The sequence below is a fragment of the Haliaeetus albicilla genome, chromosome 11 (assembly GCF_947461875.1).
Source record: "Haliaeetus albicilla chromosome 11, bHalAlb1.1, whole genome shotgun sequence".
Taxonomy (NCBI): domain Eukaryota; kingdom Metazoa; phylum Chordata; class Aves; order Accipitriformes; family Accipitridae; genus Haliaeetus; species Haliaeetus albicilla.
The window spans coordinates 27,776,481-27,804,457 of NC_091493.1; the positions used below are offsets into that span (position 1 = coordinate 27,776,481).

The following is a 27,977-nucleotide window of genomic DNA, read 5'->3' on the forward strand; positions in this document are numbered from 1 at the left end:
CTCATGCCAGGTTGGAAATGGAGGGCAACGCCACCTCCTCCTGGCTGCAGATCATCTGGATGCAGCAGAGAGCAAACCCCAATCCTGGGGCTGCCTTCCAGAAGGTCTGTGGAGGCTGACAGGCTGCCATGCTGCCCTACTGCGGCTCTGATGCTTGCGTCATGTATTTGCGCTGCTTGTTTCCAAGTCCCTGCTTCCCTCCTAGCCCTGGAGCAGTGCTCGCTGCACATCTGGAGCAGCTGCTCTGCCTGCAAACAGCATCGGGGACCGCAGCATGCTCCTGGAGAGGACTAAGCCCTCCCATCCCAGCTTCTCTTCACAGACCTTTGGGGAAGAGCTGGGATCTCCTTTTTATAGTTAAAGACAGAACAGACCTTTTAACAGGCTGAAAATACTCCATTTATTCTGACAGGCAGTGCAGCAAGCCAAACTTTAAACCAACAGCCAGAATCGTGCAGTCAGACAATAGAGAGCTGGCCTGAGCATGCATTTCCAAGGGCATGCTGCGGTCTGGCTCATCTCCCCTATGCCATCCCTGCAGTCACTGCTGGAAGAAGCTGTGTGGAAGTGTGTGCCATTACTCTGAGGAGAGGATATCCATCATGTCCAGGCCCTTTCTGAAAGCTGTCAGAAGAACAGTGGCTCAGGCCAAAAAGATGTTTGCTTATCTTTTTGGCCAGCGTTGCAGAAATCCCTGTTTGCATTTAACCTTCTCTCAGTTTCCTTTATATCCCACTGGCAACTCTAATTATTCACTCCTTATTGTACAGTAACAGTGTCTGCAGAGCCACAGCATCCAGAAGCAAAGAAGACTGTGTCTCTGGTGTTCCGTGGCCTCCCAATTGGCGGCCCAAGCTCAGGGTGTCTGGCTGCACCCCGCATCCCACAGGCACAGCCCCCCAGAAGCCGTCGAATCCCTTTGTGTGGCAGCACACAAGCCAACCTGAACCTGAACAACTGATGCAAGATCCTCTGGGAGCCCTAAACACCATGCCAGTTATTTTAGGAGGAGGTGGAGGTCTGGTATCACAGGACTGCATGTACGAGTTCCCAGGGAAAAGGCATTTGTAACAGTGGTGACAAAAAGTAATAGAGACGGTGGTTGAGGAACTGCAGTCCCCAACCGCTCTAACCCATCTTATTTAGGGCTTTTCCCACAGCATTACCTGGTAGAAAAGGGATGATTCTTTGCTTGGGGTCTTTCTGGCCTCCTTCAATAGGGAACTTGTCCAGAAGCTGCATCTGCAAAGGAAACAGAACAAACATCTTAGGGGGAAAACATGGACTGGCCACACAGGAACCAGGGGATCTCTTGGTCTGTGTGTGGTTTAAAAGAGGATTAGCAAAGCAAAGCAACTGCAGGAATTACTCTGCCTCATTGCAGGGGAGTCTGTACATAAAAAGGTACAATACAGTTCACTCCAAGGAAGGGAGGGCAAGTTTCTGGCAGCACAGAAGAGCTGGGACAGGGCCCAGGCAGACATCTGAGCCTGGCCTTGCCGCTGCTCTAAAATTAGCCTCTTATCCTTCGTTACAAAACACATGCCTTGTCTCTAATCCACAGCCTGCCCACATTGGTGGAGACACCGTTTTTACCTGTCCGTATGACAGACCACCCGCCTGGCTAAAAATGCTGTTCAAGCAACCAGATTAAAGCGTATTTAATAAAACACCCTCTCTGCCTTCTTGCTGGCAAGGCACTGCCCACTGCCCTGGTCCAGAAGAGCACTCCTGCTTTCCCAGGGAGAGAGAGATGGGTTTGAGGGGAGTATCTTCCACTGCAGTCCCTACATGGAGGACAGCAGCAGAGAAAGGGAAGCAGGGAGGGAGGCCTCAGAGAGCAGAGCATCCCGGAGAACACCACCACCACGAATGGCCAGAAAGCACAGCTCAAGGTGAGTGTGCTCTCAGCCTGTGACAAGCACCCTTTAGCACATGGTTATGGACCTGAGCCAGAGTTTCACCCACACCAATTAAGATCTTGCCCCACCAGCTCCTAAACCTTACCCAGCACAACCACCTGTTTCTAAGACACACCTAAGGGCTGATCAGGCTCAGGATCCTGTTGTACGCAAAGTTGCAACCAGCTTTCAACCTGAGGAGCTCAAAGGGGCATTGATAGCTATTGCCAGCTTGCATGGTGGAGAAGACTGCTGACCACCAGTGTCTTTCTATGGAAGCAAGCCTAGGAAAGCAGTACGCTGACCTGGTGTTCCTAAATGACCCCTACAATTTCTCTTTGGGTGATGACCCTGGATGGACCAATGCCACTGAGGCTGAACACCAGCCGAAAGCCCATGCGCAACCTCAGCCAGAAAGGAAAGATGCACCTGCTCCAGCGGCACCTTCATGGACATGCCCAAGAGAGACCATCCCCAGCCCTGAAAACTGCCAGAGCCTCTCATCCTTCCCATTCACCCTCTGCACCCTTTCACTGTCATTCAGCCCATGGTGCTACCAAGATAAATATCCAAATCTTTGTATTCCATTTCATCTTCTCCCACGTTTAGATGTACAATGCAATGCTCTATGTCCCTGTTGATCATACACAAAAGCCCCAGCTCCCTTGGACTGGGGGAACACCAAAGCTCCTGCCAGCCCAGTGACTTGTTTCCAACAGACCAGAAGAGATGTCTTTCAACCCATGGTCCACAGGCCCTGTGGCCTCTGAGGAAGGTAAGGAAGGAAAGCAAGCGGTCCTGTTATTTGACCTTGCAGGACCCCTATCTTCTCACCTGAACTGGATCTACAGCTCAATAAAAATACCTAAAGTGGCAGCAAAAGCTGCATGGCGGGGGGTGGGGGGGTCAGCATTTAGTCTCATCAATGCTACGTGTCCAACAGTGAGGGTGTGTGAGTTAACAGCAGTTTTGCTACCTCAACAGATTTCCTTTAAAAAATATTTTTTTGCTAACATGGGGAAAAAAACAGTCAGAATTTATTGTTTTTTACCCTTTTTGTTTTAAGCACACAGAAACCTTCTCCTCATCCGTGGCACACAACATCTCCAGCATTTTCACCGTATGCTACAGCAAACCAAAGATCAAGAGGAAACACAGGAGAGAAGGAACATCTGTGCAGGAGAAAAAGCTAAAAGATCCCACATGTTTCCCCATCAGGGAGTCGGCCTGGTAAATAAATAGACCATAGCTTTGTGGATTGTTAGCTAACTCACTTTTCTGCCTACAGAGACATGGTTTTTATTGAAAATGGGAAATTTTGTTTTCTTGTAGGTAGAGCTCCGGGTGTCTGAGGTCAGGCATGGGCAGGAGTTTTGTTCAAAGGAAAAAAAAAAAAAAAAAGAAAGGAAAAAAAAAAAAAAAGAGGGGGAGGGAATCCCCACTGATTGACTTGAAGTTTCACTGTTGCTATGCTTTTAGCCAGGAAGGCAATTCTCACTTTACTACACGGTGACTGATTCAAGCTGGAGCCGATACAGTCAAATTCCCATGGTTATTCTTGGAGTTAGATTAGCTTGGCTAATACAAGCCTTTTTAACCACATCAAGAGAGTCACAACGTGTATAACTTAGCGCTATTTATCTAAAGGGTGGATATCAGCAAAACAGATACAATAAACTGCAGCTGGAAGAGTTTGGCTAAACTTTCCTAGACTACACTTTCCGCCCTGGCTCTTGCCTCTGCTGGGAGGGTCTGGATGGCAGGGAGCTGGGGGGAGGCAGAGGCACTCGGGAGGCCACTGCTGCAATTCATGGGGACACAGCCTGTCCTAAAGCAAAGTCCCTGGGAAGCATGGAAGGTTTCTCATCTTCTTCGACATATGAGACAATATCCCAACAGGCAATATGTGCATTTGTGCAAAACTGAAGACAAAGAGTTAAGTTGCTGCTCCTCTAAAAGGCCATACAAGGTTGGGCACCCATGGAGGAGTGCGACAGTCCCTCTCCAAGCCCTGACCCCAGATGACACTTGCCGCCGGCTTGTGGATCGGCCCCTGGACCAACAAGTTGGATCTGGCATTTGTGCTGCCCCAGCAAGAGAGACAGGCTGGTGTTCCACAGCTGTACAGGAGGTTCAGGAGGAAACTACTGGCTGAATCTCAGGCATGACACAGGAAACCCAACAGACCTAAAAAGGATCTGAGCAAGGATATAACCACAGCCCAGCAACTACACCCCTGCCTCTATGCCCGGCTGTTCTCATTAACACCTAAAAAAGCACTCCCAGAGTGACAATATCTGTATGGATGAGTACTAATGGCACAGAGAACCTGCAACACAGCCTGGAAGGTAATGACTGCCCTTCAGCTCTGCAGCGCAGGAAACCCTTCAGGATGTTAAAGCCAAACAGAGAGCAGCAGAAGCACAGAGCCTTTCTCAGCACTTCCCTGAACCCAGTTCTGCCATTCAAAACCAGTGCAAGTTAGATCTAAACCCCTAGAAAAGCAGCATTCTGTATCCTCCCGCCCATGGAGAAGGATGCAAAGCAGAAGACGAGGAAGAGACGGATGCAGGGGAAAAAAAACCAGCAATAGGCCTGAATGAAACATCCCAAATCTCCCAGAGGTGATGGGATATCCTGAGCCAATGACTAACAGCTCCACTCAGCCTGGCTCCGATAAAAGGAGACATTAACCATGGAGATAAATGGAGCAGCCGGGAATGGAGGGAGCTAAGGGCTAAACCACAGAAACTCCTCCTGGTAGTCATAGCATTTTCCCCACGGGGATGATTAGCAGCCAAGGACCAATACACAGATTTTCAGTTCACTTAATTAGATGTCTGCAGAGCATCTGAAAGTCAAAAACTCTTCAGTCTCTTCCATTAAAGGAAATTATTGCTGTCACTCTTGCAAATATACATATGATTGATGAAAAAAATCCTTCACTTAATGCCCCAGGTTATTCTGCTCAGACATGGGCAGTCTCCACAAGTTGTTGCTCACATTTTTGATATATGACATTTAACTTAGGGACAAGACTTGCTGAATGAGAAAGTCATCCTGTCACCTAGAGTAAAAGCATCCCAGCATGAAAAGAAGGGAAAGAAGGGAAGTCTGGATGCAGAGTCTCGAAGGATGGAGTTAGGGCTGTAGCTGGCTTTGGGCAGGCAAGAAAACACAAGTGGGCAATGAATTTTGGCAAGCCTCGGGGAGCTCATACTCAGTTCATCTGCTTACAAGCGTTAGTATGTGAATCCCACCATGGGGGAGCCTCCAATTGTACGACCGGTGCGATGAGCAGAAAGAAATCTGTTACCGTGTCAGTGTGTCACAGGGTGGGGGATGCATTTGGAAACAGGGAGGGTGTATGGAAACCAGGAAGCAAGCTTCCCACCCATTCAGGCAGCATGTCTGCAGTCAGGCTGAACAAACACATCCCACTCCGGCTTCTTACACAACAGATGCACATCCACAAATAACTCACCACCAAAATCACCTCCCCAGGCTTTGTCTCTGCAAACTGCTCTGTATTTGCCAACAGCTTTCCTACATAAGTCCCACACAGAGTCCTGCCTTCTGCTCTGAGCGGCTTCCTTCTTGCTTCTGCGCTGAACTAATTTATAAGATCTGCTATAAACCTTGTGATCCAGATTATGACCTTCTTACAGTGGTCAGCAAGTGATCATGCAACTAATCCCATTAAAAATCAAGGGAATTACTCATGTGAGTTGCTGCTCATTAAAATGAGAGCAGGCTCAGAGCACTGGCCCACTCCACTCCTTACTAAGTCCACAAAACCATGAAATCACTTGACTTGCAAGAATGGAATAGGAAGATTTCAGTGGTATCAACTCTCATAATAATTGGCCTTTTTGTTGAAGTCCCAGCTCTCTGGAAGTGAGCAATTATTTGAGAATTAGCATTTGCTGTAAAATCCAACCAAACAAAAACTACTCTAGCTTTTATGGTACAAAGCATAAATTTGAAAACATGACCCAAATTCATCTTTCAAGGTCCAGAAACTGAAAGGCAAGTAACACAGAGTCTCCACACTTTTGCTATAAATGTAGGGAGCTCTCGAAGCTGCCTCACACATGTAAATGGACAATAAGAGGTGTAGCCAGTGTCCTCACTTACAGCTAAGCTGTTACTTCATAGAATCACAGAATCATTTAGGTTGGAAAGGACCTTTAAGATCACTGAGTCCAACCATTAACCTAAGACTGCCATGTCCACCACTAAACCATGTACCTAAGCACCACATCTACATGTCTTTTAAATACCTCCAGGGATGGTGACTCAACCACTTCCCTGGGCATCTTTCTTCTCATCCCTTCTGCTTCAGGCCACCTTTACCTAAGAACGCAAATATGTCATGAAGAAGGATATGCTCCTGCACACAAGGACCGTTTGGGCTCAGCAGTCACCAGCTGATGGCATCTGCGGTCACTTCACGTCAGTTCTGCTGTGAACATAAGATTCAGTCCCTGTCTGCCTTGCAATGGTACCATCTGATTAGAAATCTTAAAAAAGAAAAACAAGTGCCCCTTGAGATGTAGCATCTCTGGGTACAAGAAGCCAAGCATCTGCATGATACTCATTTACTTACTGCATTTTATTTATCCTGGTTAGATTTTCATAAAACAACATTTCTTTCTGTTTTACATACAAAGACTTACAGCACCTGAGACTAAGGAATGACTTCTCTTTTGCAAGAGAGGCTTTTACTCTGCTATAAGCCACCCAATGCAGGGGCACGAACATATAAACATTTTTATTCATATTCAGTGGCCTGATCCTGTGGCATTTGCCAGTGGGAACTGCGTTCCTGATTTGGTCTCAAGGTTTTGGAAGTTTGTGACCAAATCTAACTCCCTGAAATTAATCCACTGAGACAGTTACCTGACCTCCACCTATGCCTTACACCACAGACTCTAGCCGGAGCTTCCTGCTGGGCTGTTAGTTCCTCCCCTTCCTTCCTCACAGCAGTTTTAACTCTCCCCCAGTCAGAACAGTGAAGTTCTCCACACCTCTTAAAATGAGCGAATTATGACACCCACATAATCTCTTATCAGCATGTATATCTTGCTGGTTCTTTTTCAAGTGGATGTAGGTTTGTCATGTGCACAGATAAAATCAAAGCCCTACAGGAGGTCAGCACTGCAATCATGGGAGATTTATTTTAACACACAAAGGCCCTGAGGATGACTTTCATCCAACCCCCTTACTTTGGCAAGCGAAACAACATCCACTGCAGCAAAGGGACCCAGGACTTCAACCTTCTGCAGAGAGAGATGAGGCCTCACTCCCTTTCTGCAGTGTCTAACTTACTTGTGTCCCAGAGAAATAGCGGATGAAAATCAAACCACAACCAAGAGACCAAGAGCAGCAGATTTTTGCCAAGGTGCCCACAGAAACCCTAGCAAGTTTGCCACCTTACTCTCGGTCACTCAAGTGGTCCCAAGGCTACAACTCTTCCTACACTGAATGCCAAGAGGCATATTAGATTCACATTTTCCAAGTGCTCATTAGAAAACGCATTTTTCATTAAAAATGAGGCAAGCCAACAATTACTTTAATGTAGCCACTGCTGGACTTGAAAGGTAAAGTACCTGAGGACAGTTAGGCATCAGGCACATGGTGATCCCAGCTCTCGGTGATTCCTTCTCACGAGGCTGATCTGAGTTCAGAATCCCAAGGGAGAAAGAGGGGCTACAGCCAACGGAGAGATGGGGCAGAGGAGAGCAGGCATCTGTGCGTGTATGGGGTTGTGTGCACACTTCTAAGACAGGGCTGCCAAAGAAACTGGAAGAAAAGCAAAGGTGCTACCAAGGATCTGAAACTAGTGATGATGAACTCACACCCTCAGCAGGAGGGGTTCAGGGCATCTGCAAATCAGACAAGGTTGAAAGTCTCTGATGTAGATAACAAAGCTTAGATGCGAAGGGGAGGTAAGATACCAGAATAGAAGAAGGGTTATTAATTAAAACCCTAAGGAGCAGCAGCAATTTCCTTTCATTTTGAAGTTGAAAACCAGCTGTGCTGCTCACTGATATGACTGATGGTTACAGCATCATCAGCTATATTGTGAGTTATAAACGGTGTGATCTGCAAGAAAGGGACGGAACTGGGTTGCATTCTGTCATCTGTTGAGTTTTCCCACGGATAAACCTTTCCGGTCCTGTCTCTGCTTTTGAATCTGCAGAATGTGAGACAGATCTCAGGAAGGTGCCATGAGATTTAATCAAGAGCCATCAAACACTCTGAGCCTTATGCTGCAGAGCAGGAGTCAGAGACTGAATTCAGAGGAACTGTGCTCATCTAAAATCACCAGGACAGAAGCAAATGGAAGAAGTATTATCCGTGGTTTTCAGATATGCTTATCCTCCCATTTGTGGGCTTGTCCATCTGTAGCATATTCCAAATCCTGGTTAACCAGAGCATCCAAGGGGGTCTTTCACTTAAGGAAGATGGTTAGCCACCATTTCCAGCAAATGGATCTCATGCTATTAGGTAACATATCAGCACTTAAATGTCAGCAGGTGAAAACAAGCAAGAGAGTGGAGAACGTAAGAGCCCATCTCCACAGATTCACCTTCTACATGCTGATCTAGAGAAGATCACTTCTTCAATGGTTTGATTTCAGGACAGGTTTTCTGCTAAGGTTAATCAGTGGAGCATCCATGACGTAAGTGGACAGACTTGATTTACTCCAGCTCAGGACCATACTTGCTAAGAGCAATGACAGAAAGGCATGCATGACAGGGAACAAAACTGCTGCCCTTGGGGCAGATCCCTCTGCAGGATACAGCTGTTGGAGAATTTTCTCTAGATGTGGGTCACACTGAGCTGCTTATTATTCCTCCTCTGCTTCACCCTCTCACAGACACAAGACAGCAGAAGGTCTGCCTAACTCCAACCCCTTCAAAATTAGCCAGAATAGAGCTGCTCCTGAGCATAATATCAATTAGCAAAAGTTTGCAAAAGACTTGGAGATCTTCGGGTGAGGGCATGAAACAGACTGAGCACAGCACCGCCCATCTGTTAGCTGCTCACACAAGTAACTGACATCTTACACGGCAGAAGGAGGTGAAACCCCATCTCTTCCTAAAGCAGTAACCAGTTCCACAATGCAGCAGGAATAATTATATCAGGCAGCCAGTGACACTGTCTCTCTTGTGGTGTTACATGATGCCACAGCATGCACGAGAAGTACATTAATTCAATCCCTGAGAAGCAGCAGCAACTGGCTTTCTTTTTATTTTGAAAGAAAAAAAAAATTAAAGCAAAAACCATCCGGATAACCGGCTGACATGCCTGATGATTACAGCATTATAGGATATGTTCTAAATTAAATGTAGTGCAATCTGTGAGAAAGTCAAACAAAAGCAGGAAAATGCATATAAAATAAAGAGAACAGACATTTACAGCATGGTGTAATCCCCAAAGGAGAAATGGCTTTCTCAGGTCTGAAAATTTCCACCAGAAATCTTGGAAATCTTACAAACCTCTCAGTATCCAACTAAAATAGCCAGGGGAGGAGAAGGGGGGGAGCAGAGACTGGGGGTCTTTCCCCAACATGATCCATCAGAAGAGGGAATGCTGTTTCCCAGCTGAGACTTTTGGTATTTTTCATACAGAAATGCAGCTTTCTCTAAAGGCTCTACAGAATGAGCCCAGCATTTGTGGCTAACACAGACTGGCAAAACATTCGGAGGTGCTGGTTTGGGATGACAGAGGCACTTGGTGCATCTCTGAAGAGCTTCTCAGAAAGCCCACACTGTCCTTTCACAGAGCAGCTATTGATGTCTCCTGCCAGAAGGATTTTCCTTCCCCGGTGCTAAATTAGACTGGCCTCATGCGACTTAACCACACTGGAAGATGCCCAGACAAAGGCTACTTCATACTTTTCCATCTATCCATGGTGATTATACGTCCCTTGTTACTGTGCTGTCTACAGTGGATTTGTCCCGATGGCATCCCTGGGAAGTAAGGCCATACCATAATGCCTGTTTTAGAGAGGTGCGGAGAGATGAATGCTGCAGTTATGTGACACAGCAGGGTCGTGCAGAGATGTCAGAGCCATGCTGATGCCATGTGCCATCAGGTCAATTAGCTTCTGAGGAAGGCTCATAACTTTGTGATGGGGTGCAAGCATTTTGGCTTTTTTCCGGAGGTGGCACATCCAGAGCCAGCCCAGGTGCTCAGGCTGCACAACCTGGACATGTCCTAAAAGGCTCACTGCAGGTCACAGCAAAAATCCTGGCTGGGGAGAAGAGCTGACCACAACAGAAGAACATCTTTCCTTACCTCCTGCAAGTTTTTACCCTTACAAAAATCACAGGCCTTGACGTGTTCCTTCAGACTGCACATAAGCAGCAAGAGACCAACATGCTCCAGTGACAGACACTGCAGTAATAGTGACAATTGCCCTGGGACTTTAAGGGGAGCAGGACCAAGCTTTCCCATAACACTGGCCTCCAGACAGCAACAGAACTACATCTGACAGCACTGTCAGAGCAAAGGTCCCATTTTTAAATACGATGGCAACTCTAAGAGCTTCACTGAAAGGGAGCAAAGCACCAAGGTCACTTCCATTAATCACCACTTCCTACAACCCCTGGGAATTTAAAAAAATATTTACCTTCCATCCTTTAAATTTCAACCCTTTCAAGGCAATGATTGAAATACAGCATAGCCCCACTGAGCTTTTTGGGTTTATCGGTGGATTAACCTTACTGAGCCACTCCAAAGGCCTCACAATGTAAAAACTGCAAGTGCCTAAATCCTGCCCAGGAGAGACCATTTGTGCAGACAGGAGCAGCTTGGCCCAGCACAAAGGCTGGACGGGTCGGTGGGAGGCTGCAGGGCTTTAAACCCGCTGGTCCTTAGGAAACCCCTGGCAGCAGTGGCGAACGTTGCATTGCAGCTGCAAGCAAGGTACTGGAAGGTGCATCCTAAAAGCAGCACAGAGCCATTAGCGGAGTGCTGCTATTAATTACATACTTGCTGTTAGCAAAAACACGCACCAAATATTAAGGTCAACATGATTTGCAGGCTGGTTTGGTTTTGCCCCTGTCTGTTTTGTCCAGTGTTGTCAGATTATCCAGGGAACAAAACTACTGACCTGCTCCACAACATCACAGATTTAGGATGGCATCTTGCAGAGGGGGCTGGTTCTTCATTTAAGGGTCCCCTCCTGTGCCAGCGTGACTCCTCCTGGATTCAGCTGGTCCCCCAAAGCAACAGGGGTGTGAAGGGCTGGAGTATCACATTTGTTGTGCAATGCCCTCCTCTACCCTTCCTTACTCCTCTCTCAAAGATATAACTGCTGATTTCATCGGTGGTTTAGGCAGGACTACCCAGACAGACAGACCCCATCTTCACAAACTGATTTTGTTTGAACCGGTGCAAAGCCTGGCACAGGAACGCTCTGAAACCTGATTTATACATCAGATTGTCATTCATCTTGCACCCACAGGATCCATCCTTAGAGAGATTACTGCTGTTCACGCAGTGGTGACCACAGTTGTAACTAAACCTGCTTAGAAACACACCCTTAGTTAAATTGGTAGAGTTTCGTGAGCATGCAAGACTACTCCCCCTGCTTATACTACTATGAGAGAGATGAGGCTTTAGCTACAAATGTATGAAACTTAATCCCTCTGTTTTCATGATCTACATCTTCTCTACAGCCTGTTAGCTCTGCTTGATATATTGTCCCCTGGAAACCACAAGTAACTTCAATATTGAAAACAGAAACAATAGCTCCAAACACAATGGCATATTTTACTTCAGAAACTCCATCTGAAATGGTATCTACTCATCTCCATAGGACACTGCTTGTAGCTCTGGGGAGACGGGGGAGAGCGACCGCCCAGCTCAATACAATGAAGAAACTGTGCCAAGCACAACATAACCACAGGTTTCAACTCCACGCTGGGAGGAGACTCCTTTGTCTTCTTTTCTCCCTCTCTCCCTACCTCCAAACCCCGAGATGTTTTGCCTGCGTATCTGGTTCCAAACACATGTGTCTCCTGTCTTTGGGGGGATTTAGAAAGGAGTACAGACAACAAATCCCACCACCCGAGTGGGCAGACGGAGCTGCACGTGTAACAGATACCTTGCTCTGGGCCTCGAGGGAGGTAAGCAAGCAGCCCGCAAGCCAGGCGGTTTCCAACAGCTCCGAGCCAGCTGCCAGCCTTTACGCTCCCAGCCCCAGCGCGGGCCCTTCGGCTCGGGCACTGCGTGGTCAGTGCGCACGAAGGACAGACTCCAAGCCATGATCGCCCACTTGGGCTTGCAATGGAGGGAGGGAAGGATTTACGTGCTAGAATGTAAGAACAAACCTAGGCTTGCAACAACCTGTCCTTACCAGCGCCTGTTGCAATGGCATCTCATGGATTGGTTTCTCTCTGCAGATTTATTTCTGGGCAGGGGAAACAAAATCCACAGGTATCAGAGAAGCCGTTTTAAAGAGACCTCCCGTGGCTAGCACAACCACACAACACAGGCACCTTAGCTGGACTCTCAGACCCATGCCAGCTCCTTCCAATCACTGCCCTGACGTGCAGCGTGGACACTGTTCTCTCCTTGAAAAAGAAAAGGGGGATTTGGGTAACATTCGAGTCCTTAAAGCCCATACCCAGAAGAAGGATCCCAGGTGACCTGCACAGCCATCTCAAAGGACCTTGCAGATGGACCAGACCATGATGCAAGACTGCACTGGAAGGATGGACAACACGTCCTGCAGGACAAACCTGACCCAGCCCCCTAAGAAGGGAGACTGTGACTGAAACCTTATTTTTCTAAGTACAAGTCTGCCGGAGGAGCTTTGTTAATTTAATTGAGAATTAAAGCAAACCCTGGGAAAGTGGATGGGTTTGGATGGCAGCCATGGTGGCTGCGTGTGTGCTGCTCGGAGCAGGGTGGGCATACCGAGCGTTTATGGGGCCTCTGCGTTACGCTCTGCATGCTCGTGCATTACTCCAGGATTTTCACTCAGATAATAATCATCCAGCCCTGGACGCGCCGCTCGTGGACCAGATGGTATTCTGTGTATTGTACCAACTAATCACATGCAATATTTGGCAGGGTATTAAAAGCATCGATGGAGGTCTTTGACAACGGTGGGTGTTTTTTTGGTCTTTTCTAATCTCAGTAGCTTTCAAGTGGCGCAGGCACGTTGTCAAGATATACTGTCAGGGCTGTGACTTTTCCAGACTTGCAGATGATAAAACCACTATAAGTTGTGAGGGACAAACAGCACACGGAGGCAAACGCTTGCATCTGGGAGGAGAGGGACTCCTTCCAGCTCCATCGTCCCCTCAGGAGGTTTCCAGCCTGTATCCCTGCCTGGTGGCATTTGCAAGACCTGACGGTGGGACTGCGGATGGTGGGACCATGGTCGGTGGGACTGCAGTCAGCAGGACCAAGCACAGGAGGTACCCGGTATGCTGCTACCTGCCACAGGCAGCACGGTGCTGCCTTGAAAGCCAGAGCTGTTGCACCCATGCAGGAGACGCCTCTCCCATCCCTGTCAGGGCAGTGGCTTCCTGAGCTTTAAGGCAAGAGTGGCCACAGAGCCACATGGGCTACACACCAGCACCCCTTGCTTCATACGCAGCTGGCTACATGTTCACCTTGCCAGTGAGCACTTGTGCCTGCTCTCCTCTGGCAGATGCTCTTCCAATGACACATGGAAAGGCGCATCATCAGGGACCTTTTGTGCATAACTGGGCACGTACTCTGTTGCAAAATGAAAACATACGTTTTCTCCAGCCTGTCTGGCCACATATGTAATCCACTGTGGCCAGGTGAAGGATACGCACTGATTATACAATGGAGGTGTGTTTGGGTGATGCAAGGAAAGGGTCCTGGGGAGAGCAACCTGCAGGGAATAGGCAGCCACAACAACTCATCCCATCCAGCAGCTCCTTCCCAAACATTTCTGAGGGGCTTTCTGAAGGCAAGAAGGTGACCTACAAGCTGCTTTGGTGGCCAGGGTGCAGTGAGGACAAGACCAGTGAGGGTGCAGATTTCTATGCCTTTCCATGTCTTGTGATCAGCTTTAGAAGCTGGATGGGGCAGAGACAGGCAAGCCAAACAAGCATGACAGTTAACTTGCATTGACCCTGCTAGGCACTGTGCAGGCTATTTCTCATCCTTCCTGTGGCTTTGGACTTGTCTATTCTGTCCTCCTCCCCATCACACAAAGCCACAATAAGGAGACATCAGAAGGATGCTCAGATTGTGGAAACTTCCTCACAGATGTGTTGGAAAGTCCAAGTCTAACCAACAAGCTGCAGGTACCACACAGCCCTCTTCTGCCCTAGCCCCCGGCTCAGGCAGGGAATTAACATTTCACAGAACCCCCCCAAAATTACATGATGATGCTTTGTCACAGAAAGCATCCAGGAACATGGTAACTTGCATCAAAGAGATTCAGGCTGCATCCAGGCCCTGTAATTCCCTTACGAGCAGCAGCCAAGCTGTCTGATGGCACTACAGTATCTAGACCTGGCTGCTGGTTTTGAGAGCCCACGTGATCCTCATGTGCTCCATAGGGTTATTTATTGAATTAGCCTTTAGTGCCTCAGCATTAGGGCTGTAAGGGATCAGGGTACAGCTTCTCTAGGGAATTGCCACTTCAGCCATCTGCAGAACCTAGCCCTAAAACTTCAATTTAAAAAAAAAAAAAAGATCCCAGGAAAGAAGAGAAGTGGGGAGGAGGTGGGAGGAGGAACGACACATCAGTTGCTTTCTACCAGGACACAAAGCAACTTCAAAAATTACATTCCACGTATGTACCCTTCTGAGAGTAAGATAGACTATTTCAGAGCACAGAATGACCCATTTTCCATCAGAAGGCAAGACACCAGCCTCATCAAAGCACAGCTACTGCTAACCTCTCTTCATTATCAAACAGGGACAGAAAAGGGCATGGGAGGGCAGCAACTACACACCTGTGGCCAGCACACATACAGGCACAGTGAGCTGCTCTTTGCCAGCAACCCAGATGCAAAGTTATCTCACTTAATTAGGGCTTCCTTTGGGGGGAAACCTTGGCTCGAGTAACTGAACAAATAAATTACACTACCAGGCACACACGCATACACACAAATAACCCATTTTGCTCAGCCAGGTGCAGACAATTGTTTCTAGCCCGTCATCTGCGGCTGGTGCATGTCTCTCCATGAGGTCAGATGCAGGAGAACATCGTGCTGGCCAGGAAAGGAGAAAAACCTGAGAGCAGCTTAAGAAAAACAGAAACAAAACTCAGAAGAAATTTTCCCTGCTCTAACAGGTGCAGAGATGCGATTATACGTGCTTCAACACACGGGCTTTCAACACGGCCTGAGCATCACACTGCAGATCTAACATGGTTAAGAAGGCTTTGAAATCTCACCCCTGCTTTGAACCTTGCAGATTAGTATCAACATAGAGAAGGATTTGAAGCTGGAGGAAGATGCTCATATTTCGAAAGCAAGCACCAGCAGGTGAAGGGGCATGCAAAGGGGCTGTTCTCCATTACAAGCAGCAAGAGCAGCCTGGGCAGGCAATCCCCTTGCCTGGATGTGGGACTGAACAGCATTAAACAGTGCAAAAACAACAGAGCCTTGAAAACAAAAACAAATTTCCCTTCTTAGCCATATTGAGGCATGCAACAAGGCAAACCGCCAGACAAGCTTCACTTGCCTTTCTGTTAAAACAGAGCAGAAGTATATGATTCAAACATCAATGCTTCCAGTGACAGATGGGCTGACACTGTAATAGTATCTCATCTACTTAAAAGCATCTCTCAAATGTCAAAGCTGGAAAAAGAACTCCAAATTTTATATCCTGAATCTTAATGTGTCCCTCGAGGTACTGCTTCCAGATTTGATCCACGCAGAAAGAACCTATTTCTAACATCAGATAGGAATATAGAGAAATGAGGAAAAACTAAGAGGATGAAGAGATACTGCTGGGGGGTTATGGGCTTGATTCTCAGCATAATGCTGACTCGCAGGAGTCTGCCAGGTCCACGAGATGTGCAGGTGCTCTGTGTGCCTGCAAGCAGATGAAAAAACAATGAAACGACTCAGAAAAACAAGAGGAAGAGCCAATTTCTGCAAAATCAATGATTTCTAGGTTGCAGAAGGACCACTTTTCCATGCTTCGGCACTTCATGCAAAGGTGATTCTTTTTTCCACAATGCCACTGGATTTTCAGGTACAATCAAATTCCCCTCCCAGGGAAACCTGTCTTACATTTGCCTTCCCAACTGGGAAGTCTCCAGGAGCTATTACAGTGCCACTGACAGCAGTGAGCACATAAGGATTGTGTAGGCAATGAATAACTACAAACTGGCTTATATTCTTTACTGAGAGGGTGGTCAAACACTGGAACAGGATTCCTAGAGAGGTGATCGATGCCCCAAGCCTGTCAGTGTTTAAGAGGCATTTGGACAATGCCCTTAATAACATGCTTCAACTTTTGGTCAGCCCTGAACTGGTCAGGCAGCTGGACTAGATGACCATTGTAGGTCCCTTCCAACTGAAATACTCTATTCTGTTCTAATACTGAAGGCCTATAGGGTGGACACAGAGCAAGAATTTCTGTATTTCTGGTGTTCAAGATTATGACAATCTCACAAGATGAGAATTTTCTGTGAACTTTTACTGTCCTTGGACCAGAACCCAATACCCAGGACTGAATTTAAAACTCCACATGAGAACAAAACGATCAGTCTGACTTTTTATCATGACCCCGGTCACAGCTGCATCTAGGCACCTGATGGCCACAAATGAATTTATCCTCTCAAAATCCACGGGAGATGAAAGCTCTTGCAGAACAGGGAATTCAAAGCCCAAATCTCTAAAACCCAGCTTTTTTGCTTTAGTCAGGGCAGGGCAAAAGAAAAAAAAGCAGGGTAAAAGAAAAAAAATACAGTGGTCTTCCTTGCAGCTCTCGTGGTGCTTTAATCACCCTAAGAAAGTAAGACAGAAGGCCAATACACCTTATGTGTCTTTAGACTGTGAATTACAGTTTGCACCAGATGTAGCAGTATGAGAGATCACTGTTAAACTTGCCAGCCCCACAGAGAAAAACAGCCCCCAATGCTGGTGGGCTGGAGCACATGGAAGCTGCACTGTAACCTTCCCTGCACCAAGCTGTGGCTGCTGATCTCCCAAGGGCAGGGATAAGCCTCGCCCCAGTTGTCCCCATCTCCCTTCCCTGCACTGGTAAAATGCTGCTAGCAATGTAATGCTTTTATCTCAACAGAGAGCTCCCAAGCTTAATTAATCATGGTGAAAAAAGGGATTATTTCTTTCAACTAATATTCATCAGGGTGTGCGGCCTCTCATGCATTTTTCAGCCCCTAACACCAGAGAGACCTACCTCTGCTCAGAGCTGGTATGTGCTACTGAAATACAAATAAATTAACAGGTCACCATGAGGGAAGGAAAGAGTTAGTTTTCCATTCTGAAGACTGACTTACTTGAGAGCCTGATGTATCTGAAATCAATTTTTAAAAATATATTTAAAGGGCTCCCTTTTATAGAGGGACTTTGTTATGACGTGGAAAATTCACAGCTCCTAACATCAAGCCATGGGTGGAGGGAGTCTGGAGTATGAATTAAAAATAATGTGGCTGTTTGCAGAAATTAGCGGCACCGATTTAAATCCACACCCCCCTCCCTCCTCAAATAATCACCCTGTGAACGGAGGTGGTTTATGGAGCTCTCTGGAAAATGTTCCTCATGGCCTCCATTCCAAACCCAAAATAAAATATATCACATCGCAGCAAATACTTCACCAGGGTGCTGCTCTCTCTTCCCCCCCACCCTATGCCTCCCATTTGTTGCTAATTAAATGAAACAGCAGGTGCTTAGACCACAAGGACAGCAGGGCTGCAGCAAGCACAGTGATTAAACCCCCCTGGAATGTCTTCTTGGAGAGCTGCATCTTTCCAGGGACCAGACTCAGAGAGGAAACATGAGATTAGAGGCAAGGGCTGGGTCGGCCTTTGGCTGCGAGCTCCACGATCAGAGGGCGCTTTCGAAGGACAGGTCACTAGAAACGTCAGGTTTCTGGGGAAGACGCTGGCTCCTCTCTGCTTTGCCAAGCCACCTTCCCAGAATCCTTGCTACAGGGTGCATGCAACGTAGCGTGCTCTGCCTCTAGGTTGGAGACATCTCCTTTCTCACCCAGTTGAGACCCATCATCCCAATGCAAAGCAGCCTCCCACACACCAAGGCATACATTGGCAACTCAAATCTTCAGCCAATGATCAGCAACGCAGTCCCTGAGGCAGAAGCCATCCCAGCCTAACCCTGGGCGAGGCCAGGGAACGGATGCATACGGAGCCGGGGTGTCATTGCTGTCCCGGAAGGTTATCAGCCATGTCTGAGCACATGACACATCAGGCCACACTAATGAGGTGTTCCTAGTTGCCACCCAGAGCAAATGGGTGCAAGCCCAGAGAACAATTTTGTAATAGCAGCTCACTCTTTGGGACGTGTCCTCACAGCACGACTCTCGATGCACCCGTTTACCCGCTTGCCTCCATGCTGCGATCCCATCCACAGGTACTCTGGGGACACAGCATGGACTGAACCCGCCCCATTTCCTTCATATGATAGGAAATGACCCTTGCTTCCACCAACACCATCACCAAGCCTTACCTCCTGACACCAGAAATCAAGCAAATCAAAAAGCAAATGCTACTCTGTTATCGATAGGGGATAGGCAATGCTGTAGGAAACAGGCATGGAGCAAGGGGCACTTATGGGCAGCCAGAGCTGAGCACCCCGTCAGACCAGCTCAGCCCTGTATCCTGCTCTGGGACCTCCTTGTTTCGCCCAGCAAAGTCTTCCCCCTGCTCGCCATGCATCCCATCAACAGCCATGGCTCCCTCCCATCCCAGCATGCCAGTCTTGCTATGATGACTTCCCATTGAGACAAGCTGGGATGACTTTAATCACCAGTAAGTACTAACACAAGGGGACCCTAAACCAGTTACCAACTGGGATAACATGGTACAAGCCTGGAAATAAACTCCTCATCCCTTCTATAAATTCCACTCCTGGCAGCAAAAGTCCATGGCACCAAGACATAATCCCAAGACAGAAAAGCACTATTTATATTTCTGCTGAGCAGTTCACTTCTCTTTGGTCACTCTGCTGATGTTTCACTTCTTCACCAAACCCTCTCAGAAATGTCTGGGGGCTTGGGGGGAGGAAAAGGAACATGGTTATTAAGGTCTGGCTTAGCTACTGTAATACAACTAACATTTGGCTCTATTAAAAAGACTCCCAGCCGAAGACTTCAAAGCATTTTACAAACATTAATGAATAAACTTTCTCCAGGAGGGCTGATTATAGCCCCCATTTTATGGGTGGATATTTCCAGATAACCTTCCTGCCACACCAGCAGTTCCCCACTCCTTGTTCCACACCACAGACTTCCAGCTAATTACACCAAAAACATCTCCATGCTAAGGCGATGAAATATATTTTGACCTAAGAGTGGAATAGAATTCGACATGAGGTTTCTTAACAGCAACAGGCAGGAACCTACAGCCCTAGTGCTCCTGCAGCCCACAGCACAGCCCTGCTCAGCTGTATAATCCAGGGCTGTCCCACACCCAGAATGAACCTGAAACTTTGCAGGGCTTCTCTCCACCTTAGAAACACTTTTTGCAAACTTCTCCCTTTGCATAAGGATAGCCAGGGACTACCTTCATGGAACACACCACCTTTTACTGCTCCATCTGCTTTATTCCCAGATCCCAATGGCAAACAAAGCTCTGCCACCTCCTGAAACATCAAATGCTAAATCCTACCCTTACATGCAAGTGAGATGTGTCGGAGACTGGCACCCTCTAACCCTCAGCACAGTAACACAATGAGCATCACAGATGGCTACAGAGGTTTTTGCAAAGCTGCACAAACAGCCACCAATGCACCAAAAACTACAAGACAACCTGGACTTGTTACACGGATGTAGGTGTTCGCAGTGTGCCATCCTACAACATATTTTCTTCACCGAGAAGACACACACGCTAGTTTTGCTCAAGCAGCAGCCGCATATCACTGTAGTGACCAGGACAAGCCTGGACTTGGGATTTCAAAGCTTCTCAGACCACAGAAAGGCCAGTCCCAGCTCACTGGGCTGCCAAGAGCCAGAGATTACGCAGATAAAAAGAAAAGCCTGTGAAATATTTTTTGCTCTAGCTGGATAAGATATACTCCCTGTAAGACAAAACTTTGATCATTACACTCACCTTAGTCCTTTGAAAGAATTTTTTTCCTGTTATCATTTTACTTAGTCCTTTTCTGGTTTGCTTTCTAATTCCTTCCCATTTGCCATTTTCCTCTCTCACAGTGTTTTCATGGTTTGTCCTTCACCTCTCTCAAAACACCTGGCTGAAGGTAGCAGCTCAGCAAGTCCCACTGGTTTTCTTAGCACACCCTTAAAAAAACAAATGCATCGAGACCCAGGCACACAGCTGTGATGTTAACTCAGTTTGCAAAAACACTGCTAAATCGATTAGGATCTGCCCTTGACTGCACCTGGTGAATCAGAGACACGTCTGCATCGACACCGATGCCTCACGAATGGCTGTGATAGAGACTCTTGCTTGCACTGCAGATTTACAGAAATTACAGAAATCTTAAACACACAGGGATGCTTTTCTGAGTCTCTGCTTCGTCCTTTGCGAGCTTGTTCACAGCTTCTGCCAGTCAAGAATTTGTCACCAACTCAATGTGCTCCAAAGCATGAACCTCCTCACCGGACTGCAACTCCCTGCTCTGCTCGCTTTGCACCCTCACAGAGTCCCAAGCTGCACTTGAACGAGTCCCACGTCCAAGGAGCCGCCTGCACCATTAGGGACAGCTGCAGTTCTCGCCGCCCTGCTGCAGTCACAGGCCCGAACTGTGCGACTTGCTGCTACGTACTTGTGGCTCCTACCCAGAATGAAGCTCTCAGGGTTCGGACCTGGGAATGCTGCGGGTCAGAAACACGCTCGTGGCATGCTCCCAGGACACCTCTCACACGCACACCAAGGGACCATCAACCCTGCCATGCTTCTGCTGGGCATGGGCAAGGAGGAGCAAATGCTGACCCAACAGTTAAATGGGGTAGCTTCAGAAAACTATGGTTACAGGCACTTGTACAGGTAAATGCTCAACGAAAGGTGCGGAGTCAGTGGGTTACCAGCCAGGGCAGTGCCAAAGGATCTGACATACTGTAAGAGTTCCAGTCCTCCCTTTCCTGCACAGATCCTATAGACCAGATCTCTCCTTTTAAATGAAAAGCAAAAGGCAGAGAGCGAAGCCCCCAGCTTGGCCAGGTGTTGTTCAAACAGGGCACCCAGAAATGACTGCGCACAAGGCTGTCCTTCCCCCAGACCACCAGTATTCTTGCTTTCTAAATGACTTCACTACTCATCTGCTCAGCAGCATGGCTCCTCTGTGGGTTTTGCTCCCCTGACCGCTCCATGGAGACTCATCAATGCTTCCCCTGAAGGAGGGAAAGGGGAAATTGCAAAAGACAGTTCTGCAGTGGGAATACTTGTGTTTGCACGAGACATGAAACTGCTCTGGCTGCAGAAAAGGAGAAGCACGCCACGACTCTAGGCAAGCAAGAAGGGAATAAGGCGGAAAACAAACTCCCAACTTCACGCTCTGTACGCCGCTTCTGCAGAAAAGGTCAGTTATTCAGGTGCTCCAGGAAGAAGCAAATAGCACCCAACACTCATAAATCAGGCTGGGGGGAGCCTGATCAGGAGCCTTTCCTATGGCAGGCAGGACTACACACAGTCCACAGTGGAAGAGACGCCAGTTGATGCTTTTGTTTGTCCTGTAAGCAAACCCTGGCATAACAGGACCAAGAGCTACAGCTCCTTCCAGACACAGCCTTCCCACATCTGAGCCTGTAGGAGCAGAAAGCTGGGAGGGGCGAGGTGGCAGGGAAAAGAGCCCTGACAGAGCCCTGCATAACCTTTCCATTATGGCCGAGCAATTTTCTATTTGCACTTAAATGTAATAATGTAAATAAACTCCCCGTAACCCTTGCAGGGCTATTTAGGACGTTTGCGAAAACAACCAGCTCCTCTCATCGCAAGCCAAGGGATGCGAACACAACAGGCACTTCTCATCTCGGTCTCTGCACACTTAATGAAAGTGAAGGATTGTATTCCCCACACAAAAGTGGAATTGTGTTTCGGGGCTGGGGGTGTGAACTCCATGCGATTTTCCGGCAGTATAAATAATTGAAAGCTGAGTACGATTAGGGGAGAGCGGTGAAGCAGTGGAGGGGGTGGAATTGTCATGCCTGAACTTTTTGGACTTGGGTGCTTCAGGGAAGAAAGGCCATGGAAAAATCCTGCCAAAGAATTTAATTTTCACACAGATATTCCAGAAAAAAAAAAAAGTCTGATCTTGATCTCTGGTAAAAGAGGAAATGTGCTAATCAAGTGGCATTTGGAGAATTCACTGCCTGTGTGAGAGCAGCCTCAGAGCTGTAGCTTTGGATGGGGCCAGTCCCACAGCCGAACTCCTCTCCTGTGTTTTATTGTTCCAGCAAACAAAACCTGGAACAAGGTTAACAAACAAGTGGGCTCCTCCCAAGGCTGAGCTTTAAATCCTGCTGAGGGAACCTAATGGGCTATGATGAGACCTTCCAACACCAGAATAATGGAGATGGAGGAGGGATGACAAAGGAGGTATATGTTGAGCCTTGACACACTCCGCTGAAGAAAGACTTTCACCCCAGTTTTACCATGAATCTGCATAATCCCTTGTATGAGATACTGTCCAGGCACAAAAACAGCAGGCCTGGGCCCAATACCAAAATTTTCCATCATGGTTCAGAATTTTTGACAATTTCAGGCATGTTTTTAGATTTCCATTAGCACCACAACTTTGCAAGGACTCATGTTCCTGTTGCATCGATTTTTAACATTAAAAGCAACCAACAGCTATGAAAATAGGTCTGAATCCTCCTCAGCTGATGTAAGTCAACTCAGTTCATTTGGGAGAACTTATCACTTTTCCTCTCTGTGGCTGTATCCAGAAGAGCCCTTCCCACATTGCGGGGTCCCCACCGTCCTCACAGCCTCCAGGTCAGCAATAGGCGTGGGATGTAGTTACTGATAAAAAGAACAACTTACATAAACCAAACCTCTAGAAAGCAAGGGAATAATTCAAAGCAAATAACTCTTTTGACCAATTTCACTGCTTTCTGTGCTTGCTACAGGTCCGTAAGTGGAGTTGGATATTCTTCAAGGATCTTGAAGGATCTTTGCAGATAACAAGCTTGTTTAGTTCAAATGGTGGATGCAGAGTATCTGATACTAGAATATAAGCTAACTTTCCTGTTCCCCAGCAGAGTGGCTTTAATCCTTTATAAACCAGGTTCCTACTCCAGACAATGCGAATTTGTCCACTGAGAAATCTGCTATCCATTACAGTTCTGCAGCACTCCCTTGAGATTCTTGGGTTGGACAAACCCACCCAAGTTAAACTCTTTCTAGATAATTCATAAAAAAATGCATGCACACAAAAAGCAGGTAAAGCAATTTGTTTATAGCTTCCAAATAATATCCACAGAGACTTTTTCAGTCTAAAAATACTATCCCATGAATACGTGAACATCTGGTATCACTTTACAGCCATCAGATCTGAACTGGAGAGAGAAGCTGCACCAGGAACTGGCATCACAGCTGAACCTTCCCAAATCTTTCCCAAAGTTTATGCAGCTTTGGGCCAAGAGCCTTCAGTGCAGGCTTCTCTCTCAAACTCATAAAGTCCATACACCTTCCAAAAAACACACCCCATTGGGCCCTTTAAAAGCAGTGAGAGTTCATCGCTGCTGACCTCTGCAACTCATTTCATTTCTAAGATTTCCCCAACTGTACCCGTAACTCTGTAGCCAGGGGAAGCTCCAGTCTGCTTGCTTGGGGCTCCTAACTGCGACACTTCCCACAGCTGCTATTTTGGAGATTGAGGCTCCCAGGGGAACTCTGCTTTATGAGCTCTCACTCTCCACCTGAAATCTGAGCCACTTTTCCACTCCACACCCCGGTGTACCTTCCCCTCCGAACCCCCTAAGGCCTTCCTCCATGAAGCGGAGCTGGCAGTCATCGCCATCCCAGCACGATCACACACCTTGGGGATGGACTTCACACTCTCCCCTGGCTGATGAGATTTACAGGGCACTGCATGTGCAATCCAAGACTCATGAAATCGTGCAGATCAAAACCCAAACCCTAGCACTGTGAGAGGCAGCAATTTCCAAAGCGTTGTCCACCATGGATCACACACCGTCCAAGAGCTGCACTCTGCAGCTGCACAGTGCTCCAGGGAAGCAGCAGACTGAAAACCCACAGTCCCCTTGGCCCCAGGGGCACAGGATCCTCTTGACAAGTAAAGTTTATCTGCTGGCCAGAAACACACAGTTGAGCAATTCTGATTTATTCCAGCAGGAATCAAGAACGTCTGTGTGCATTGACATGCACACTCCCTACAGTGATGATCGAAGATGCTTTCTAAGAAGGTGGAGGAATAGCAGTAGGAGACCATGTATAGTTAAAAGGACACAGTAAAGAAGTCAAGAACCCCTTTGTGATGCTCCCAATATTTCTAAATAAAAAAAAAAAAACCAAACCAAAAAAACCCCCACAACCACAACAAATGCCTACACATTCATCTAACTACATATAGAGCCCTTAGCTTAATTACACTTTGTTTTACTTCTAGGATCAGGAGCATGCCTAAAGAAGAGCTATAAACTGAATGCTAACAAAGATCTACCAGTGTTGAACTTCTGCTTAGAGGCTGCAAAAGGCAGGAAATCAGCAGAGACAGTGAATTCCTTTCAGCAATCAGAACAGATCACTAACTGCACAGCCCCTCTGGAGCAGCTCAGATTGTCGCTGCACAGCACATGAGAAGATCACAAGGATGGAGAGAAAAACTCATCTTTGGAGCAGCCTGCCACTTGATGTCATGCTCATGTAAGACCTTAGAAGTGAATTAGTATTTAATCTGGGTCAGATAAAGCAAAAGCTTCTTGATAGTGTGATGAAATGTTTCAGTACTACTGATTCCACACGCAGGATATCAACACTGGGGAAATAAGGACTTGTCAACATCTAGGAGAGTATCAGCATTGTAAGGAACAATGCCCTTGTGGTGCAATGACCTCAAACAGCATCCATCACAGTCACTGATGCCATGGAAGGGTCCAGAACCCTGGTCTTGTGCTGCAAGGGAATGGAGGAGGACATAACTCTCAGAGATGCAGCTTCCAGAGATGCCGGTCCCACAGTGGGGTCAGGGCAACCACCCAACCTGAGCTCTAAAACCTCACTGCTACATTGTCCAGAATGCTTAAGACTCCTGTGGGTGTTCCTGGAATTGCAAACCTTTTCTGCACAGTGAGAGGTTACAGTAGCACCGTTGGAAGACTCACCTCTGACCCACAGCAGCCCCCAGAGAAAATAAAAATCTTAATCCTTTGATAGCAAAATCCATTCCCTATTGTTACAGAGGAGCATCTGTATTGAATCCTCAGACCACCGAGACGGGGTAGTGTGGGTATCACCTCTGTTCCTGCCTTACTCCTGTCACACCCTGAGGAGCTGGCTAAGCCACCACCTCACTTTTTAAGCTCGCCCGTGTCCCAGCCAGACCTGCACATGGGGCAGGCTGGGGAGTATATTAAATTGGCACTGAGCAGCAAATATCACCCCATAGCCACCATGCAGAAGATTCCCACGCTGCAGAGTACAGGCAATATTCAAGTGTCAGCTTTATGCCTCAACAGCACTCAAACGCAGAAGTATGAAGGGGAGGGTTCCCATAGGCTGGGTTGCTTTCTCAACTGCAGGTTATTTGCCATGTTCATTGAATGTGGCCTCTATTGTAGCTTGGCAGACACTTTGCCGTTTCCCCATCATGGCCCTCACCTTTGTCTGACGTGTAAAGTCTCTTTAGAAACAAATACTGGAAACTGAACAGATTGTTTTGCCAAGCAAACATTTAAATAATGATGGAAATGAGAACTATAAACAATTCCATTTATTCATTGAAGACAAAGATACTGCCCCAAGCCAGCTGGTATCCTAAGGCACTGACTGAGGGCTAGAAGGACAAATAGTATTTAAATAGCCTCTAAATCAGCTAAGACAACTATTCCCAGCTCAATAACCATATCAGCTATTCATTTTTTTTCCAGAGGCATCTCAATTACCCCAGCAACCCCTGTTACTGGCAAGCTTGCCGCCGGGCTATTTTTCTGAGGGCAGGCACTGGGGGGGTCTCTGCTACCAAGAGCCAAGTCTTGCAAGCATGGCTGCACCAGGAGCTCCAGCACAGCTGCTGAAACATGGGAGGCACAGTCAGCCCTCACAGCCAGCAGCTCAGGGCTCCTCCTGGAAATCTGGTTTTCTGCATCACCTGCAAACCTCGCCACTGCCGGCCTCTCCACACACTGTCCGGGATAGCGGCAGCGGACAACTCGCCCGTGTTTACTCAGAAGAAAGGACGTGCCATTTCTCCTCAAGGAGCCGAGGCTGACCTTTGGGAACAGACATGTTGCCAGAGCCACGTTCAGATTTCCTCTGAATTTTCCTAGGCTTGTTTCACTTTCAATCCTGCTCTTAAGGAAGCTGTTTTCAAACCAAACCCTACATCCCAACTGCTGGAGTAACTCCATCCCCACAGTCCCATGACTATCGGGGATGGCCCTGAAGCCAAACCCTGGGTCTGAACCTCACAGGTCAGGTATGGAGCCAGGCCTCTGGTCTGGAGGAGGATTTCACAGCAGCTTCAATGTCTACAGCAGAGCCAGGGTGCTGAGACCCAGCATCCCACACCGAGGGAATGGGAGCAGAAGAAATTTGATCCTTGCAACCCAGACCATCCTGGCCAAGGCCAGCACAGCCCAGAACAGAGGGAGGCACATGCTTTGACTGCAGAGCCCAGATCCCCTGCTGTCAACATAGCCTAGCGGGAGCAATGCCAGCAAGTAAAGTCTTCCCTTTCTCCCCCTTGGCCTTACGTTTCACTGTGCACTCGCATCACAGCTTAATGCAACAACCCTCTGCCATGCTGTTCCTCCCCACCTCCTCCCCTGCCCTATCCGACCCCACCTTCTCCTCCAGCTCTCCTGCTTGTTTCTGTACGCACCCTCAGACGCACACACATAGCCCAACAGAAACACTCCCTGAGCTTGTCAGAGGCTGGGAATCTTTTTAACGCAAACCTCCCACGCTGCGAGAGGGGCAAGCTGCATCACGCGCGGAGCCACATCAACAGCCGTTCTTCCCTTCCCACAGTGCCAGGAGCTATGCACGGGGTGGCACCTATGGAAGAGAGCATCACGCATTGCAGAGTCACCCTGCTGCTGTGGATGGCTGAGAAGACCAGGCGGTGACTCCACTCATCCTGCTAAAAAGGCCTGGTAGGTTGAGGGTCAGGAGTTAGCATTTGCAAATGTGGGAGCATGCTTGCCCCGTTGCATTCTTACCTATACTCTTCACTACTGATAAATTTAGCGCATGCTTGAGCTTGTTGATTCACCGCTCCTGCAGAGCTAAAAGCATGAATGTTACAACACGAAATATCATAGGTTCTACAAGAACAGTCATTCCTGAGCTAGACTGTGCTGGACCACCAGATTTAGGACTCTAGCTCTCCATTTGGGCAATTAACCTAAACTAACTAATGGAGTGAATATACACAATTCCATCAGAATCACATCAGGCACCTACCCTGCAAGTACCCTGCTGCAATTCCCCCTTTGCTCTGCCCCAGAAAGCCTGCACCCCACTGCCACAAGGTCCTGATTCAAATCATAGTGACCTGGAGGAATACAGGGTGCTCAGGCACGTGGTACAGTTACAACCACCGAACTGGAAATGAGAGTGGACGTTACAATATTTGAGACAGCTTGGGGTAACAGAGAAAGGGATGTTTGTACAGAAGAGCATGTAACGGAAGAACAATCAATAGCAGCAGCATTCAGATGAACTCCAGTCTGAGTAAGAAAAGCAGTGATACAAACTGCAATTACTGGTTT

General features: G+C 47.6%; 1 protein-coding gene across 3 annotated transcripts in view; it reads right to left on the bottom strand.

Annotated features, from left to right (window-relative positions):
- SH3PXD2A (SH3 and PX domains 2A) overlaps positions 1–27,977 on the bottom strand; it is a 269,379-nt gene that overhangs the window by 191,001 nt on the left and 50,401 nt on the right. For all 3 annotated transcript variants that reach the window (XM_069796906.1, XM_069796904.1, XM_069796905.1), the window contains exon 3: positions 1,167–1,242. In XM_069796906.1, the coding sequence (XP_069653007.1) occupies positions 1,167–1,242 (76 nt within the window). The remainder of the gene's footprint in view (positions 1–1,166; positions 1,243–27,977) is intronic.